At 58.8% G+C, this 17,551-nt stretch overlaps 1 protein-coding gene across 2 annotated transcripts in view; it reads left to right on the top strand.

Moving 5' to 3' along the window:
* Positions 1-17,134, top strand: part of TCF20 (transcription factor 20) — a 140,158-nt gene extending 123,024 nt beyond the window's left edge. Inside the window, exons 4-7 of one of the 2 annotated variants that reach the window (XM_056137485.1) lie at positions 7,229-7,322; positions 12,454-12,503; positions 13,174-13,300; positions 15,998-17,134. In XM_056137485.1, coding sequence (XP_055993460.1) covers positions 7,229-7,322; positions 12,454-12,503; positions 13,174-13,257 — 228 coding nt within the window. In that variant the 3' untranslated portion in view covers positions 13,258-13,300; positions 15,998-17,134. The remainder of the gene's footprint in view (positions 1-7,228; positions 7,323-12,453; positions 12,504-13,173; positions 13,301-15,997) is intronic. The other variant, XM_056137486.1, reaches the window with a different exon arrangement.
* Positions 17,135-17,551: the final 417 nt, after the last annotated feature.

Raw genomic sequence — 17,551 nt, 5'->3', positions numbered from 1 at the left:
CCAGCCGGGTCTTCCTCTTCTTCCTCTTTTTTTTTTTTTTTTTTTTTTTTTTTTTTGGCTTCTTGGGTAATACCCGGCTATGCACAGGGGTTCCTCCTGGCTCTGCACTCAAGAATCACCCCTGGCGGTGCTCAGAGGACCATATGGGATGCTGGGAATCAAACCCGGTTCGGCTGTGTGCAAGGCAAACGCCCTACCCGCTGTGCTGTTGCTCCAGCCCCCGGGTCTTCGTCTTCGTCCCCGAGGCAGACACTAGACTGTCATGCCTCCCGCCGCCACTTTGCCTGGTACGCAGGCCGAAAGAGGAAATATTGTTGCATTTCTGAAATCCATGCCACTTAAGAAAATTTGGGTATCAAAGCGGAGACCACAGAGAATCAAAGACACTGGACTGTAAGTTGTCTCCGCCTGCTGAGAAACCCGCACGGCAGAAAGGTAGAGAGCGGCAGGGCCACCGAGATCTGCTTTTCTGCCTTTGGGTTTTTGGTTTGCGGGGGGCCACCCACGGTGCCTGGGACCATGCTCAGAGGACATACAGGGTCTGGAGTCCGGGCTGGGCATTCTGCACGCAGAAGCACGTGTTGGACCCATTGAGTGTTCTCCCTCACCCCAGCCCAATTCTAGACCCCAGTGTCTCTGGTGGAGACTCCGAGTGGATCGGTTACTAAGACAAGCCTTCCGGGGGCCTGGAGCGATAGCACAGCGGGGAGGGCGTTTGCCTTGCATGCGGCCGACCCGGGTTCGATTCCCAGCATCCCATATGGTCCCCTGAGCACCGCCAGGAGTCATTCCTGAGTACAGAGCCAGGAGTAACCCCTGTGCATCGCCGGGTGTGACCCAAAAAGCTTAAAAAAAAACAAGCTTTCCAGGAGGAGCACACGGGGTCCCCGAGTTCCCACTTGGGTCTCCGAGACCAAGTTGTTTGTGCACTTCTCACCCCTGTTGCCTGCCTGCCTGCACTCTCTCGCGTCACACCCTGGCTGTCCTTCTAGCGCACCTGCATCCTGAAAATCCAGATTGGTAACAGCAGCAAACGTGTGTGTGAGTCTTCTGGAGTGGTAGCTGGGGACTGACAAAACAACAGCAGTTGCATTTGATAGAATCTCCTAGAACAGGGGTTTTCAGCAGTCCATGACAGGTCTCTCCGTTTTGCAGACTGGGCGAGGGGTGGGGGGGGAGCTGAAGACAGCGGTGAAGGGTGAAGGGGTACCCGCGCCGTTGCCAGGCAGAGATTTTTCAAAACAAAAGAGAGAAGCTGTCCCCTCCCGCAGACCTCGAAGGTTTTCTCTGCGCGGCGCTCTGCTGCGGGAAGGCTTGCAGGCTCCTCTGCACAGCTCCTGTCGGGCAGATGAAGGCACAGAGGGAAGGAAGGGGGTGTGGGTAGAAGGGCACCCTGTCACCCCGAGTCTTCCCACTGCTACGGCGCTGGTGACAGACGAGGACCCCCCAAGGGCGGGCGTTCCTTGCAGGTCAGGCGGGGGCGTGAGACACAGGCAGGGCGGCCGCTGTTGATTCACAGCTTGGTCCGGCTGCCTCTGCTTGGCTCCGTTTCCAAGGCCAGCAGCCGACTCAGCCCCAGAGACGCTATAGATTTATGGCGTGCTTTGGAAAGGCTTCCCGGGGACGCTGATATTTCTCAGGGTAGGCATCAGAGCCGCTTTGGTGGTCTAATCCTCGTAGTGGCTGTGGTGTGGCCACACTGCTCGAGGGTCACACTGGGCCCAGGATCAGACCAAGGGCCTCCCAGGCACAGCTCAGACCCCTGGCCCTGAGAAGCACCCTGGGAGGGGGTGGCGGGAGAGGAACGGAGGTGGAAACGGGCGCTTCTGTCCCACTAGGCCTCATTCCTGGAAGCTGGCCATCAGGTCACGGACTTTGGGCCAGGTGTGTTTCCTGTTGGGGGCTCAGTGGCAGGTGACCAGCCTCTAGGTGTCGGAGGAGCAAGACCGCCTGCTCAGACCCAGGTGGCAGCTGGGGACCCAGAAGCAAACCAGGGGTAGAGGTGGTTCTAGAGAGTCGCTCTCAGGATGGGACTCAGCTGGTGCCGCCTGGAGACCGGAAACTCCTGCAGTGCAGCCTGGGGCGGGAGGCGTCTCCGCCTGGCCAGCTGTGATGTCAGGTCACAGTTGTGGCCTGGAATGGAAGAAGGATGTTAGGAATTTGCAAAGCGCTCTAGATGATTCTAATAAGAAGGAAAGTTTGCAAATTAGCGTCTCTAGGTCTGACCTCTGAGTGGGGTCACAGGAGGCGGCAAGGAGAGATCTGACTCTCTGCGGGCGGCCTCTGCGCGCGCCGGACATGGCCCACAGCCCAGCCTGGCCACTGTCCCTCAGTCAAGCTGTGCTGCTCAACAGGCCTTTCTGGGGTCATTTTCCGTGTCTTTGACATCCTGCTAGTGCATTTAATTTGCATACAATTTTGTGTAGTCTGCTTTCTATTTAGTGTCTTTCCTTCCAACACAGAAATGGTTCTCACACCATCACCAACAATGCTTGCTAGCGTGGTGGGGGAGACTGTGAGGAGGGTGGAGTGAGCGTGTGACCGACCGGGAGCCAAACAGCCGTGAGGGTGTTTGCCTGGGTCTGACCCCCAGCACCACCAGGAGTGGTCCCTGAGCACTCCCAGCTGGGGCCACAGTTCGACAGATCTGCACGCTAATGGCAGACGGCAGCTGTGCCGCCCAGACACAGGTGCTGTGGGTTCCGGCATTTTTGTTAAGAGAAAATTAGAGCTGCAGGAAAGAATTCATGTGTCCTTCACAGCCTCCCTCGGTGTGTGTCGTGGCTAATTTTAATGTTCACCGGCCAGGGGAGATTCTGTGTCAGTTTATACTAAGCCCTAAGAATGGAGGAACTCCCACTTAGGAAGCCCCGTTGGGGTTTACGTCACACGGCAGCCTCGGAAGGCGACGCCGACTCTGTCCTTCCCATTTTGCAGGGGATAAAACTGATACGGATGTTTTTTTTAACTTTTGTATATAAGAACGGACAACCTGGATGTTCTTCCTGGGTCCTGACAGCACCCAGCACTCACACGAGACCGGAGAGCCCCAGAGCCACAGAAAGGATGGAGAGCCACCCGAGGCTGTGGATGCCCCGGCATTGCTGCCTTCCTTGGTGGGTTGAGAGGCTGCTCGGTGGCTCCTGTTCTGAATGGCGGGAGTAGCCGGGTGGGCTGAGCGCCCCGCTCTCCTCCTGAGTCTGCCAGAGCTGAGCCTCAGAACGAAACTGTATTTCTTTTTTCTTTTTTTTTTTTTTGCTTTTTGGGTCACACCTGGCGATACACGGGGGCCACTCCTGGCTCTGCACTCAGGAGTCACTCCTGGTGGTGCTCAGGAGACCCTATGGGATGCTGGGAATTGAACCCGGGTAGGCCACGTGCAAGGCAAACGCCCTACCCGCTGTACTCTCTCCAGCCCCCAGAACTGCTCCAAAGGTAGCAAAGGCCCGAAACCAACAGGTTGGAAATACCAGCTCGGGTCTGGAGTCACCAGGGAGCTGCTCCCGGGCCCGGCAGAGACAGTGCTCACTGACTGCCCAAACCAGGCACACACCGTGTTCCCCTTCACAGGCTCCACTCACAGTTGGGGCAGTTGCCGGGGCAGTTTTCCCGCAGCTCAGCTTTGGTCAGACGTTGCCCGTCGCTCCTCTCCGTCACCTTGTGCCAGGCCCTGGGCAGCGCGGGCAAACCTCAGTGTAGGAAGGCGGAGGGACGAGTCAGTACCCGAGCGTGTGCAGCGGCTTGGACAGCGCCTCCCTCGCCCACGCGTGCTGATCATGTGACCCGAGGGCCGCGTGCACGGCGGCCGCCTCCAGATGCTTCTCAAGGCTGAGTGACAGGGCAAGTTGCCCTGCATGGCACGGGGAGTGTCTTCCAGGGGGAGAAGGGTGTGGGGACTTAGCTCGGTGCCTGCATGGGGTTAGGGTTAAACTCCGTGGGAGTTGGGAACTGTCTCTGACTTCACGTCCGTGTTGGGCTGGTCTGTTATTTTGGTCTGCTATGCGTCCGTGCCAAAGAACTAAGAATGCCTTTTCTCATTGGGTATCGCCCAAGATTACAGCATCAAAAAACGCAGAACTGCCAGAAGTGGTTTGAATCGCCTGTACTCCCTCCCATAGTTAGTGAACTGTTTAGAAGTTCGCCGCTGGGCTGTTGCGTGTTTTCCAGGTGTGCTGGAGAGCTTCCTGCAGCCCCTACTGCCCTTGCATAGGTGTTTGGGGCCTCGTGCGCTTTTGTTGGGGTCTTCATTTCTTCTTAGGACTTAAGACCTGGAGCTGCTGGCTTGGTGCCCTCTGGGGACAGTGTCCCTGCTCTCTCCTCCTGTCAGGATTCCTCGTGACCGTGTGCTGGTCCCCAAGTCTCCGGCGCTATTCTGCTAGATAACCGGATAGGGGGGGCCCGGACGCGTGATGTCCACGCCTCTGATCTCAGGCTCAGCGTCTCTGTGTGGCTCTCGGCGCTTCTCGGGTGCTTCTGTTCCTTCACGTCTTCCCCGGGCCTGGGCCGTCTTTCTCCCAGCGTGCCTGTGTGGGTCCTTCGCAGTTTGCACCGGCTCCGGTCACGTGTTCCCATCTCTCCCCCTCCCGTCCCTCGCACTTGCTCGTTCCCACTGGCCTGTCTTCACGGTCATGATTCTTCATGCTCGCGCTCACGCCTGCCCTTGCATGCCCCTGGTGAGTTCGTTTAGCAGTTCTCCCTCCCCCTGACTTCCTTCCCTCCCCCTCAAAGAGCGGCCCAAGGCGTAAATTTAGTCTTGTCTGAGTATTTCCCTCGGATCACTTGCTTTTCTCGTTTCCCAGTGTAACTGTTCATCTTTTAATACCCTTATCTTTAATATCTGAAAAAACGGTTTAAAAATATTGGGGGTGCTGGTGGCGGGCAGGTTCCCGCCTGTAGACCCCTCTGGCTCACTTCAGCTGGAGGAGGGGCTCGCAGCAGTGAAGGCACCCCCCAGCCCCCCGCAGTGGCAGTGGGCCTGTCTGCACCTGTTTCCAGTAGCGGAGGCCCGAATAGCGACCCCATATGGGACACAGGCTTCTTTGGGGGCCACCTGGTTCCCCGCAGCTCCTTAGAGGCTGGCGTGTGTCACTGGGGTTGGGAGGAGACTGCAAGGCTGGGAGCCGAAAGGGACACATTAACGGCCACTTACTGGCCACGTCTTCCCGTCTTCCCGGGAACTGCAGCCGCGAGCTAGCCAAGCCAGCCAACCGCAGTTTCTGGCCCTGGGATTGATGCAGGATTGTCTCGCAGAAGTGGGGGTGAGTCTCCCTCTTCCCGCCCCCTTTTTGCTGTTGCTGCGAGGGTTCACACACCGTCATGCCTCCTTGGTGGCTGGTTTGCAAGAGCGCTCCTAGGCCGGTGTCCCAGAGAAGGGAGCCGCCAGGCCGCACACCCAGCCGTGCTCCAGCACCCGCCGGGGCATATGGGTTCCCACTCTGAGGTCGCATCTTTCCAAACCCCTGGGGCTTGCGTTTCCAGCACGTTCCCCAGTGATGCTGCCGCTTTGAGGACCACACTCTGAGGGTCCCTGAACTCACTCTGCACAGCCCTCCCTCCCTGTCATGTCGGTCTCCTCGGGGTAGGCGTTGGCAGTCATTGGGCCTTTCAGCGGACAGAAGCAGGCGCTGCTCTGTGATGTTATTTCTGGCTGAGGAATGGTTTTGCTTTCTCTGGTCAGACTGTAGGGGGAATAAAGGCCCTGGCCGGGTTCCGGGCCCATCATTTCCCTTTGCTGTCTGTCTGAAGTGGGAGGGCGGGGAGTGACAGGGGTTCTGCAGAGACTGTCTAACGGCCTCTGGTGCTCGTGGGTCGCATGTCCTGCGTGCTGCACTTGGGGTCCGCCCTTTGCTCCCAGGCGGGGTCAGTGCACTGGCCCTCACATGCATCACATGAGAGGACAGCCTCGGGCACGTGGTATCAGGGGAGACAAGCATGAGGGGGTCTAGGGCCCCAAGAAGTGGGCACTGGTTTCGCAGGGAGGGGGTTAGGCTTCAGCAGTGCCTCTGGTGCTTGGTTCCTTCCTGTAGTCATTCAATTATTTTGACTACAGTTTTGTTTCATTGTAATTACAATTCTTTAATTGTTGTTTGTTTAATTTTTTTTTGTTTAATTGTAACTACAAGTTACAATTTTGACTGCAAGTTACAAAATGGTTTCTGAGATTTTAATTCAGAAACACTTCTTCCTAACAAGTCTGGAGACAGGGGGATGGTCCTTAGATAGGACGCTTCAGCGCTCGTGCGTTCCTCTGCCTCCGAGGGCATCCTTGGTCCCAACACAGGTGCCAGGGACTGCCTCCTCCCTGTGGCGAGGGTGTCGGGCACACAGCGCCGCTCCTGCCGCCCAGCCCGGAGCACCAGCTTCACAGCTCACTCTGAGGCCTCGCTTCCTCGGCCCCTCCTGCACGTTCCTGAGGGAGCCCCCTCGGTCCTGCTCGGGGGTGCCCCCCTGTGGTGGCTCTTGCGCCCCAGGGCAGCCTGACTGGCCTTCCCTGTACAGGCCTGTGGGGCGTCCTTGCAGCTGTCTGTGTTGGGGGAGGGGAGGATGCCCTTTTCCTGGGAGGGCAGTAACGTGTCTAAGTGCTCGGGGCACTTCCCGCCCTTCTTTCCTGGCTGGCTGATGGCGGGTGGCACCGGGTGGCACGGGCGCTTGCTCACGACAGCCACGCAGGGGGCGTGGGGATGGGAGATGCGCCCTGCCCGGAGAAGGAGGAGCGTGTCGGCCGCAGAATCCTGCCTCGCTTAGCCAGAAATGCGTAGCAGATTTCCTGGTGCATTTAAAATAGGATTTGTGTGTAAAAATACCGTCTGCACACAGGAACTCATATTTTCTGAAAAGGGAGATACACTTACATTGGGCACTTGGGATCAGCAGAATAAAAATAAGAGATTCCAAACATAAGAACTAGAACCCAATTCTGCTTCTGATTCCGCAAGGGTTATATATAACCCTCCTCGCGCCCCTCCCTCCTCCTACCCCAGCCTTCCCCGGCAGAGACAAGCAGGCAGGCTCCGAGGCAGCTCCTGATTGGTGAGAAACCAGGGCAGGACCGGCCGGGCCAGCACATGGGGGGTGGACAGCCGCGTCCCCGGTGGGGCCCCGCCACCACCCGCGTGCCTGGTGAAGTTTTGTGTGTGCGTGACCTAGACCCTCGCAGGGCTGGGGGTCGGCGGGCGGGACGCCGGGCTGTGCCGACACGGCTGACCTCTGCCTTCCTCCTTCCTCCCAGAAATGTTCCCACTGCCAGGAGGCAGGTGCCACGCTGGGCTGTTACAACAAAGGCTGCTCCTTCCGCTACCATTACCCGTGTGCCATCGACGCAGGTAAGACCCGGCCAGCCCCTGAGGGCGGCGCACGGCGACCTCTGTCTCCCGCCCGGATGCTGTGTGTGATTCTGCGTCAACCGCGGTCAGGGAACTCGCATGCGGTTCACCTGTTGAGAATGCTCGCTTCTGTTCATGACGGAAAGGCGTAGATTTTCACCACCCGATTAAAAAAAAAACACCAACTTCCTTCCCAGGGCCAGAGAGACAAACAGGTAAATGATTCCCCGAGCACCACTGGGCATGACCCCCAGACACACAGCTGGGAGCAGCCCCTGAGCACAGAGCCAGATGTGACCTCAGATGACCTAACCAGGGACACACACACACTCACATTCTCCTCTCTCTCTCCCTTCTTCCTCTCCCCCCTTCCTTCCCTCCCTCCCCCCATGCACACACCCCCCCTCACCCCCACCCCCTTCATACCCCCCACCCCCCACCTCACAGCAGCTCCCTCTGACAGTCCTGACCTGCCAGTGCCTTACATATTATGTAGTCTCCAGACTGGCCACCTTTGCCTCACATGATGTTTGTCAGGTTTATCATGTTGTAGCAAGGATCGGGGTTTCGTTGGTTTTTCAGACAGTATTTTTTTTGGTCAGGAATTAGATATCCTAGTTACTTGGCCTTCAGCAGTTGGTGGGTATTTCAGTGACTTCTACCTTTTTTTTTTTTTTTGCCTTTTTGGGTCACACCTGGCGATGCTCAGGGGTTACTCCTGGCACTGCACTCAGAAATTACCCCTGGCGGTGCTCAGGGGACCATATAGGATGCTGGGAATCGAACCCGGGTCGGCCGTGTGCAAGGCAGATGCCCTACCTGCTGTGCTATTGCTCCAGCCCCGTGACTTCTACCTTTTGGAAAAAAATTAACGAGCCGTGGTGCTTGAGTTTCACATGCAAGTCTGTCCTCGCTAGTGCAAACCTGGGGTGAGGAACTGTCTCCTGGGGGACGCCTTCTCTCACCTTTGGAGGAACAGTCGCACTGTTTTTCCAGGGTGGCCGAACCAGCGGGCATCTGTCCAGCAGCGTAGGAGGGGTCCAGCCCTCGGTGCCCTTTCATGTTTATTAGCTGTGACCGTCTCAGCGGGGGTGATGGAGTAACTTGTGATTTTGTCTTCTCCGAACGCAGTGGAAAGCCAGTCGTCTTTTCCTGTATGTTCTGGCCATTTGTGTGTCTTTGGGGAAATGTCTATTTGAATCTCTCACCCGTTGCAAAATTGGGTTATTCATCTTTTTTATTGTCCGAGTTGTAAGATTTCTTTGTCTTATTAAATACATGACATCCAAGTATGTTTCTTCATTTTCCTAATGGTGCTCTTTGAAACACAAAAGTGTTTTAAAGTGTGTGTGTGTCCCCCACAGTGCTTGTTGCGTTTTCTGAATCATTGCCTAATTCAAAGTCAAAGCCTTGAAGATTTATGCCTAGAGTGTCCCCTGGGTTTTTAAATTTTAGCTCTAACATTTGCGTCTCTTTTTTTTTAACTTTTTTAAAAAATTATTTTTTTACGGAATCACAGTGAGATGCAGAGTTGCAAAGTTGTTCGTGATTAGGCTTTAGCCACAGACTATTCCAGCACCATCACTTCCCTCCCGCATGTTTCCCGCCAACGTCCCCATTCCCCTCCTGTCCCCCCCACCTGCCTCTGTGGCAAACACTTTTCTTCTTTGCGTCTTTGATGCATTTTGAGACTGTATTTGTTGGTCATGTCGGTGAAGAGTCCGTCTCTCTTAAGCAGGCGAGTTCCAACGGTCCCAGCACCACATGCAGAAAAGACTGTGTTGTTTTCTCATTGGATGATCCTGGCACCTTTGCCAACAATCAGTTGGCCCGGGGCCGGAGTGAGAGTATAGAGGGGAGGGCGTTTGCCTTGCAATTGGCTGGCCCGGGTTCGATCCCCGGCATCCCATAGGGTCCCCTGAGCACCGCCAGGAGTGATTCCTGAGTGCAGAGCCAGGAGGAACCCCTGAGCATCGCCGGGTGGGACCCAAAAAAGCAAGGGGACAAAAAATGAGTTGACCCTAGGTGTGTGGCGGTTCTCAGTTCCCCGGTTCCACCCTGTCTTGGTCGCGGCAGTCATGGGAGACTGAGGTTGGGAGACGGCCGTGAGGACAGTGAGAGTGCAGTGACTTTGGCCATCAGAGAACCTTTGCTACTTTCTGAGAATTTTTGGATTGGCTTGTGAGCCATGGAAGGGGCTGGAAAGATAGGACCAGGGTAAGACTCTTGCCTTGCACACGGCAGACCTGGGTTCAAGCCCTAGCTTGAGTGGTCCTCTGAGAACTGCCAAGGGTCACTCCTGAGCATAGAACAAGGTGTGCCACCCGACCGTCTCCTTCCCCCCAAAAAAAAAACATTGAAATTCTGGAGGGTGTTGGATTTTATTAGGGTTTTTTTGTGTGTGTGGTGTGGTGTTTGTGGGTTTTCTTTTGGGGCCACACTCAGCAATGCTCAGGACTTCTTCCTGGCTCTGTGCTCAGCATCAGTTCTGGTACACGCAGGAGGCCATATGGAGGGCAGGGATTGAACCCGGGTCGGCCTGTGCAGTGCAAGCGCCCTGCCTGCCATTTAATCCTGCGGGGTGGGGACGGCATGGCAGTATCACCACCTGAGTAGGAGTGTCTTCCAGCCCACGTCATTGGGTGCCTTTCTGTCTGTTTCCGTGTTTTCAGTTTCTTTGAGTCGTATTTCATAACTTACAGGCTCTAAGTCTAAATTTACTCCAAAGTATTTCAGTGTCGGTGACACTGTCACGGGTGGAATATTTTGGTCCATTCCCCTTCCAGCTTGTTCATCCTGACCCCTGGCCCTGCAGTGGAGTCAGTCTCGTGTATGGGGAGTCGTGTCCTGCAGCTTCCTGCCCTGCTCACGGGCACACAGAGCGCCTCTGTGCGCCAGACATGTCCTCCGTGACTGGTTCCGCGGATCCTTCCCAGTCCGGGCCTGCTCGTTTCGTGACGGGAGCCGGCAGCGCGTCTGCTGCACGCGGGGTAGCTCTGGCGCTTGGCGCTTTCTGTGTTGGCTTGCAGTTTGGTCTTTCTGTGCCCGGGGTCAAACCCAGGTGCCTCCCACCGGCGAGGCGTGTCCTGTGTGCACTGTGTGCGCTGCCGCTGAGGAAGGAAGAATCTGTCCACGAGGTGCCACTCGCGTGCCCTCAGGGCTGCAGGCCGGCCCTATCTCTGGGGCACCTGGCTTAGCCCTCAGGGCTCTCCTGGTCCCTCCCGTTTTGTGTGCTGCCACCCGGGGCCAGCCCCCTGGGCCGTTGCCAAGGCCCCTGCGTGGCAGAGAAGGCCCCCTCCCGCTGAGGGCCGTGTGTCACGGCTGGCCGAGTGCGGGATGGAGGCTGCCTGGGTCGGCACAGGCGGGGTGTTGGCCTCTGGCCCTGCCCAGCTGCTGGTCCTCCACGCGAAGAGCTGGGATCAAAGGAGAGTCTCCGGGTAACCCTGTCATGGCACCCGTTGGTCTTCCTGTGCCGAGGGCAGCTGTGCCCTGCTCAGGTGCCAGGGGCCCCGTCTATACCTGGCACCCTCTGCCTTGCCCGTAAACTGTCTGTGACTGAGGGAGAGCGGCGTTGCCGGCCCATCTCCGTGGAAACAGCCTCTGTCCCACGTGTGTCTGTGGCCTCCTGCTCTTGGTCCATGTGGTGCTGACGTGAGCAGGTTTGGGCTCTCGGTGGGCCGCAGACACAGGGTCTGGCTCCGGCCGGGAGGGGAAGGGGCAGGCCGGGCAGAGGAGAGACGGGATGTGAATAACGGTTCTGGCCTGGAGGGGCGGCTGGGAATCGCTGCTTGCGGCCGCTGCCAAGCTGCTCCCACCAGCTTTGATCCCACAGCTGCGGAGCCGCGTTGACAGCCATGGGTCCGCGGGGTCCGGCCTCCCGGAAGGCCTCTGGCCCTCTGCCGTCCACAGAGCCAGGCTCTGCCCTCCGGATGGCCCGCCAGGGAGCGGGCTGGGGCTGGCAGCCCTACGGTCAGTGGGGCTTGGAGACAGATAGCCCCGAGCACCACGGGGTCTCCCCAGCCAGTGCCCGTCCTGCCCGCTGTCCGGCTCTGGCAACAGGAGAGTTCGGGGCTCTTTTTCCTGTGAGGTTCCTGCCTGGGGGCCTCTGCTGCCGGCGCACCTGGCTCAGTGCCCGTGGCCTCCTCCCCCTCCTCCCTCTCCCCCCACCCCTGGGACGTCTGTCCTTGATCCCTCCCAGGGCAGGCCCCGGTCCTCGCCCCCCCCACCCCACCCCACCCCCCGTCCATCACGGCAGACACGAGGCCAAGCCCACGTGGTTTGTGCCCAGACAAGACAGTGTCCGGGTGAGGGGGACACCAGCCCTGCGCTCGGGTCGTGCCACGTTCTTGAGGGTTTTAAACGAACGTCTCGCGGCCGCGTCAAACCACAGGCTTGATTTGTGTCGGGCACAGGAGCGCCAGGAAGGCTCTCGTGCGCGTCCTCGCCCCGGTCCCGGCTTAGCCGAGACCCGCAGGCCCGCGCTCCGCCGCCTCCCGGGCCCCGCTGCGCTCCGAGGACGCGCCATCAATATTTATTAACATCCGCCACCGCCACGTGCCCTGTGACCCGGCTGTCGGGCCCGGGCGCTGCCGAGTGCGCGTGAACTCATTAATTAGATTTCCTCGCCGGCCTCTGCCGCCCGGGGCCCGCGCTCACCTGCAGGCAGGCGCGTCACGCGTCCCGCAGCTGTGAAGCCTTTTCCTCCGGGACGAGCCGCCCCTCGTGGGACTCCGCTTCCCTCCGAGGAGAGGACGAGGCCGCGCGCGTGTTACGGCCGTCCCGGCCCGCAGCGCCTGTGGAACTAGAATCCAGGCGTTTGTTTTCAAAGGCGTTTTTGGGAGACGGTTTCTCTTCCTTTAAGTAATGGATCCTCCCGGAAGTGCAGTGGGGGCAGCTCAATTCAGGTCCTGTGCAGTCCTCCTACAAGAGAGAACTCACATCTATTTTGGTGCATTTCCTTTGCCTTTTTAATGCGTAAAAGCATTTTATAATTAAAAAAATAGGGTGACGCTAATTATGTGCATGTCCTGGATTTCCAGGCAGTTTGGGGTTGCATTGTCCCTTCGGTGGGGGGGAGCCAGAGCGGGGGCTGACCGTGCCCCAGGTGCTGACCGTGCCCCTTGTCTTACAGATTGTTTGCTCCACGAGGAGAACTTCTCGGTGAGGTGCCGCAAGCACAAGGTGAGCCCGGGCGAGCCTGTGCCCCAGTGGGAGGGAAGGGGGGGGCTCAGCTCCAGACGGGGCAGCGCTGGGCCTGTCGGGCACCCAGAGAGATGGAGGGGCCCCAGGACTGTGGGAAATACTGTCTCTTCCAGAGTCTCCCCTAGCAGGAGCGGCTGGCGGGGTTGGGGTGCTGCTGTGTTCTCCTGGGCGCCCCTTTCAGGGTGCAAGGGAAGGGACCCAGTGGTCTCGGGCACCACGCTTGGCAGTGCTCTGAGTGAGCTTGTCCCACGTGTCCGGCGAGAGGAAGGGTGGCACGCGGGGACACAGGACTTGGGACACGCCATCGCCTGCAGGGGCCCTGCACGGCTCTGCTGAGGTCACACTGACACCTGGTGGTCACTGGCCATGCGTGGGCCAGAAATTACTAGAAAGAGGAGGTCCCCACAGCCGTGCCCTGAGACGCTCGTGCGCGCGCGCCTCCGAGCCTCTTCCTCGGCGTCGGGGTCATCGTGTGTCGTTCTCGCTGACGTGCCCGTGAGCGCCGACCTGTGCCCGAGCGCAGCCTGCGTCCCTGCGTCTCTCCTGCCGGTCCCCGTCTGACTCTGCTTTCTCTCTCCTCTTCCATGTGCCGCTCCGCTCCTCCCTCTGCCCTGCTGTCCCTCCCGCCCGCCCCTGGGCGCTGCCGCAGCCTCCCCTCCCGTGCCCTCTGCCCCCCTTGCAGAACAAGACAGCGAAAGGCAGCCTCAGCACAGAGCAGTCGGAGCGGGGGTGAGGGGGGCAGTGTGCGCAGGGCAGTGAAAGCACAGCACGCACAGGTGAGTCGGGGCGGGCCCAGGCCCAGCTTCACCCCTGCTCGACCCCCCTAGCAGCTCCTGGCCCCTGAGTGTGTGGATCGCCAGCACCAGGTGGACCAAGGGTCTCTGCGTGTGTGCCTCGCCCCCGGAGCAGCTGTGGAGAGGGAGGGGTGTGGGCAGGGACGGCAGCCGGGCCCGTCAGCGGAGGGTGTGTGTCCCGGCAAAACGCTCCGTGTCTGTGACGCTGGGAACCCTTTGAGAAGCAAGCAGCTTCCTGTTGAGTTGACGCCTCTCTTCCCAGTCCGGTGACGGATTCCTTTTCTCACAAGAGCGGAGGGGAGGAAGATCCCGTGAAGGGCTCCCGGGCCGAAGCCCTGGCTTCCCTGTTCCACCCCTCAAAACCTCCCCAGAGGGGGCCGGAGCCGTCACGGCAGGAGGGCGTTTGCCTGGCACGCAGCCAACCCAAGTGCGATCCCCGGCCCCCCTTATGGTCCCCTGAGCCCTGCCAGGAGTAATTCCTGAGTCAGCCCTGAGCATCGCCAGGTGTGGCCCCAACAGCCCCCTCCCGAAATGAATCTCCCCCTTGTGCTCGGGAGTGTGTGTGTGTGTGTGTGTGTGTGTGTGTGTGTGTGTGTGTGTGTGTAGGGGGAGGGGGCTGCTGTCATGGAGGCTCAGTTTGAGTTCGGTGCATCGAGCAGAGCTGTGAGGAGTCGGGAGCCGACTGCTGACTTTCTCAGTCCACGGGGGGCCTGTGCAGGCCCCGAGGGTCTCTGGGATGGGCCCCGCTTCCGACTGCGGGAGGGCGAGCTCCCCTTCCCCAGAGCATGTCTCTCGGCCCCTTCCCGAGTGGCCCCTGCTGTCCTGTTCCCTCCGGGCCCCTTCCTCTCAGGAGGTGCAGCCCCCACCCCCAGCAGGATTTCCACCCGGGAATGATTAGTGGGTAAGAAATGCTGCCCTCCGAGCTGTCGGCACCGAAACGTGCTGGGACGTGCTGGTCCCTCCTCTGAGGCGTCATTTGTTCTCGCGGCCCAGACAGCCCCCCTGGCGCTGTGACGCGTGCGCGGGGCCAGCGGGCCGACACGTGAGGACTGTGAGGTCATGCTTCTCTCTCTTCCTCCTCAGGGAGTGGGGCTGGGAGTGGAGGGCCCAGAGCGGGAGCGGTGGTGCGTCTCGCAGCCAGACAGCCGCCTGGAGCCCCGTGGACCATCGGCAGCGGCCACTGGACTTCTAGAACCCTCCGGGGCCCACTGACTCTGCACTGCTTCCCTGCGGATGAGGCCGAGTGTGGGGGTCCGAGCACGCATCTCGCGCTCTGCCCGGCCTGTCCTCCCACCGCCGCGGGGCCTCCGTGGGTGGGCCTGGGAGGCGGCCAGACCAGCCGGCCCTGCCTCAGTGGTCCTAGTTTTCACCAAGAGAGAAAGGGCGTGTGGCCTAGGGCAGCTCTTAGAGTGATGGTCCTTCCCAACTTGCTCAGGCCAGGAGAGGGAGGTGTCAGGGTGGGGGCTGATGGGGACTCACGCCTGGGTGGCACCTCCTGTCCCAGTGCCCACAGCTGGGACTGTTAGAAGGCTCCTGCGAACAGGGGCTGTATCCCAGGGCCGCTCTGCAGAGCGCAAGGTGGGGGGCGGGGGGGAGCACTGTGGCTCTGGTCGGGCCCTCGGCATCTGGGCATCCTTCCTGTAAAGGCAGGGTGGCCGCTGGCCAGGCAGGGTATGTTGGGCTTGGCTGTCTCACAGGTGGCCAGGAAAGGGGAGTGGAAGGCCTTGGGCCGCCCTGAGGGTTGTGCCACCCCCTCCCGCGCCCGCGTGCCGAGGGCAGAGCCCTGACGCCAGCACCCCTACCGCCTCCTCCCTCCTCTCACTGCTGTTTGATCCCCAGCACCCCCTTGTGACACAGGTCCGGACCCCTCGCCGTGCCTAGGCACTCAGGGTTGGACCCCTGCAGTTCCCCGGTGCCCCTCTGACCCAGTTACTGACTGGTCAGGGATTCCTGGAAAAGGGCTCGCTGCCTCCCTGCCTCTCCCCCAGCACAGAGTAGCCTTCTCGGCCCTGGGAAGGATTTGGCCCAAGGCACCTGTTCCCGCCGCAGTGGCAGCTCCCTGTTGGTCAAGCCTTGACTGTCTGGGGCGGGGGAGGGCTGGAGAGTGACCCCCATAGCATGAAGCAAGGTGGGGCACAGGGCCAGCAGATCAGAGCCCTACCGCCCGAGTGGCAGGCTTGGGTGCCCTCACGCCCTTTATTCTGAGGTGGGGGCGCGGCTCTGAGTACTAGGCCCGACGGACCTCCATCCCTCCTCTCCCCCCTCCAGCCATGGCTTGAAGTGACTCAAACTGCTCCGCATCCCCACAGGGACTCCAAGTGGTCCCTGACTTGGGGAGGGGGACAAGCTAAGGGTCCCTGAGCCTCGTGGGTGGACATGCGCGTGTTTCCGGAATGTCCTGAGCGCAGGACAACACCCCCGTGCCTGGTGCCGAGTTGTGCAGTAGCAGAGCTGAGCGCCCGCGTTCTCCTGAGGCCCAGGAGTACGGGAGCTGCGTGCCAGGCGCGCCAGAGTTGTCCTCGGGAGCCGCTTTGTCTGCGTCAGCCCACAGGGGGGTCGGGGTCTGGTCACACGGACGGGCCCAGCCGAGCGGCTCCTGCCAGGTCCGGGCCTTGAGACACCCGGTGGCCCCTGAGGGTCAGCACTGTCCCAGCACCCAGGCTCTGCTCTGTCTTGCAGGTAAGACTGTGGAGATGACCAGGTGGTGGACACCCCGACGGACGGACCGGCTCTGCTGGCAGCCCCACCCCGCCCCCGCGCCAGCTCTTCCTCAGCTCCCATCACACGCACCCGCGACACCCCAGGAAAGAAAGACCCAAGAAGTTGGAGTGGCTGTTTCCATGGACACAATCTCCATAGTGACAATGTGGGGGGAGGGGGGAGGGGAAGGGGGGTGACAGGGAGGGATAAAATATATATATATAAATCTATTTTTAGTCTGGAAAGACTTTGTTTAAATGAAAGGTGCGCTATCCCTTTTGATTCTATTTTAAAATTATCTAGTTAACTCCAAATTTGTTCCAATAACAGTGAAATTTAAATGTGAAATTGAACTGAATAAGCTCATCTCATAAAGGATGAGGGTGTGGCTTTGTTCTGAGTCTGTCTCACACCAGTTCAGAACATTCTAGATCCAAGATCATAAAAGCGGACCAGCCACACCCTAACCACCCTCTGTCATTCATTTGTCTCAAAGTGGGAAGGTGGGTGGCGGGGGGGTGGTCCATGTTTTCAAGAGTGTGGGAGAATGATGTTTCAACACAAAAATAAATTTTTTCATTTCCAGAAACACTATTTATTTATTACTTTGAAGCTTTTTATCTTTTGGAGGGGTGAAGTTGGCAGATGCCTCGGGGTCACAGCCATGGCTGGCGTCACTGAGCATAGGGCCCGAGCGTCCACCCGGTATGCAGGCAGGTCAGGGTGGCCACCTCGGGGTGGGGGGAGCCGGGTAGGGGGTACAGACAGGAAGCTGAGCGTGAGGGGTGCAGGGGGGTGTGCTGACCAGGAGCGCCAGAACCCCTTTTTTCCTTTAGCTTTCATTTTTATAAAAAGGGGGCCTGTCAGTTGAGCAGCCCACGCTACATGATTCTTTTATGTTGTATTGTTTTGTTTTGTAAATTGTATAATTTTTAAATATCTGAGTTTTAAAAAAAAATTAAAAAGTACAAAAAAAATCTTGTTAAGGCCTTAAGAAGGGGTTAGTGCATCTTTCAGGGGTCACTCTGCCGTGGGGATAAAATAGCTGTTTCACAAACAGTTTTATTTAAAAAACAAAAAAATCAAAAAAAAATAATAAACTTCATTTTAACCTTGTCTCTGCGTGATGTGACTGAAATGCATCTTCCTGCAGCCCCCAAAGGCGGCCCTCAGGGACACCTGCATGGGCGTCCCGGGCAGGAGGGAGGGTGTGGGCAGCTGCTTGGTTCATCTCCGGCAACGTTTCCAATGGGCTTCCCCCCATGGAGCTGGAAAACTACACGATGCCTTTCACTCCTGCCTCCCCTGACTTGCAGGTGGCACTTGAGAGGGGCGAAGGAGTAGCTGGGAGCCAGGCTTCACCACAGCCCACTGTCTGCCTCTCGCCCCCTGCCACTCTCAAGTTCACTCACATGTGTCGCGAACGCTTGATTTAAGCTGTTCTAGGTTCATCACAGTGAGCAGAAGGTGCAGGAACCTTCATATTCGCCCTGTTCCCCCAACAGTCTCCACGGATGTGCGTGAGAGATGGTG

The sequence above is a fragment of the Sorex fumeus genome, unplaced genomic scaffold (genome assembly GCF_029834395.1).
Source record: "Sorex fumeus unplaced genomic scaffold, SorFum_2.1 ptg000125l, whole genome shotgun sequence".
Classification (NCBI taxonomy): domain Eukaryota; kingdom Metazoa; phylum Chordata; class Mammalia; order Eulipotyphla; family Soricidae; genus Sorex; species Sorex fumeus.
The sequence above is the reverse complement of the archived record's forward strand: the minus strand, read 5'-3'. Positions and strand labels throughout refer to the sequence as shown.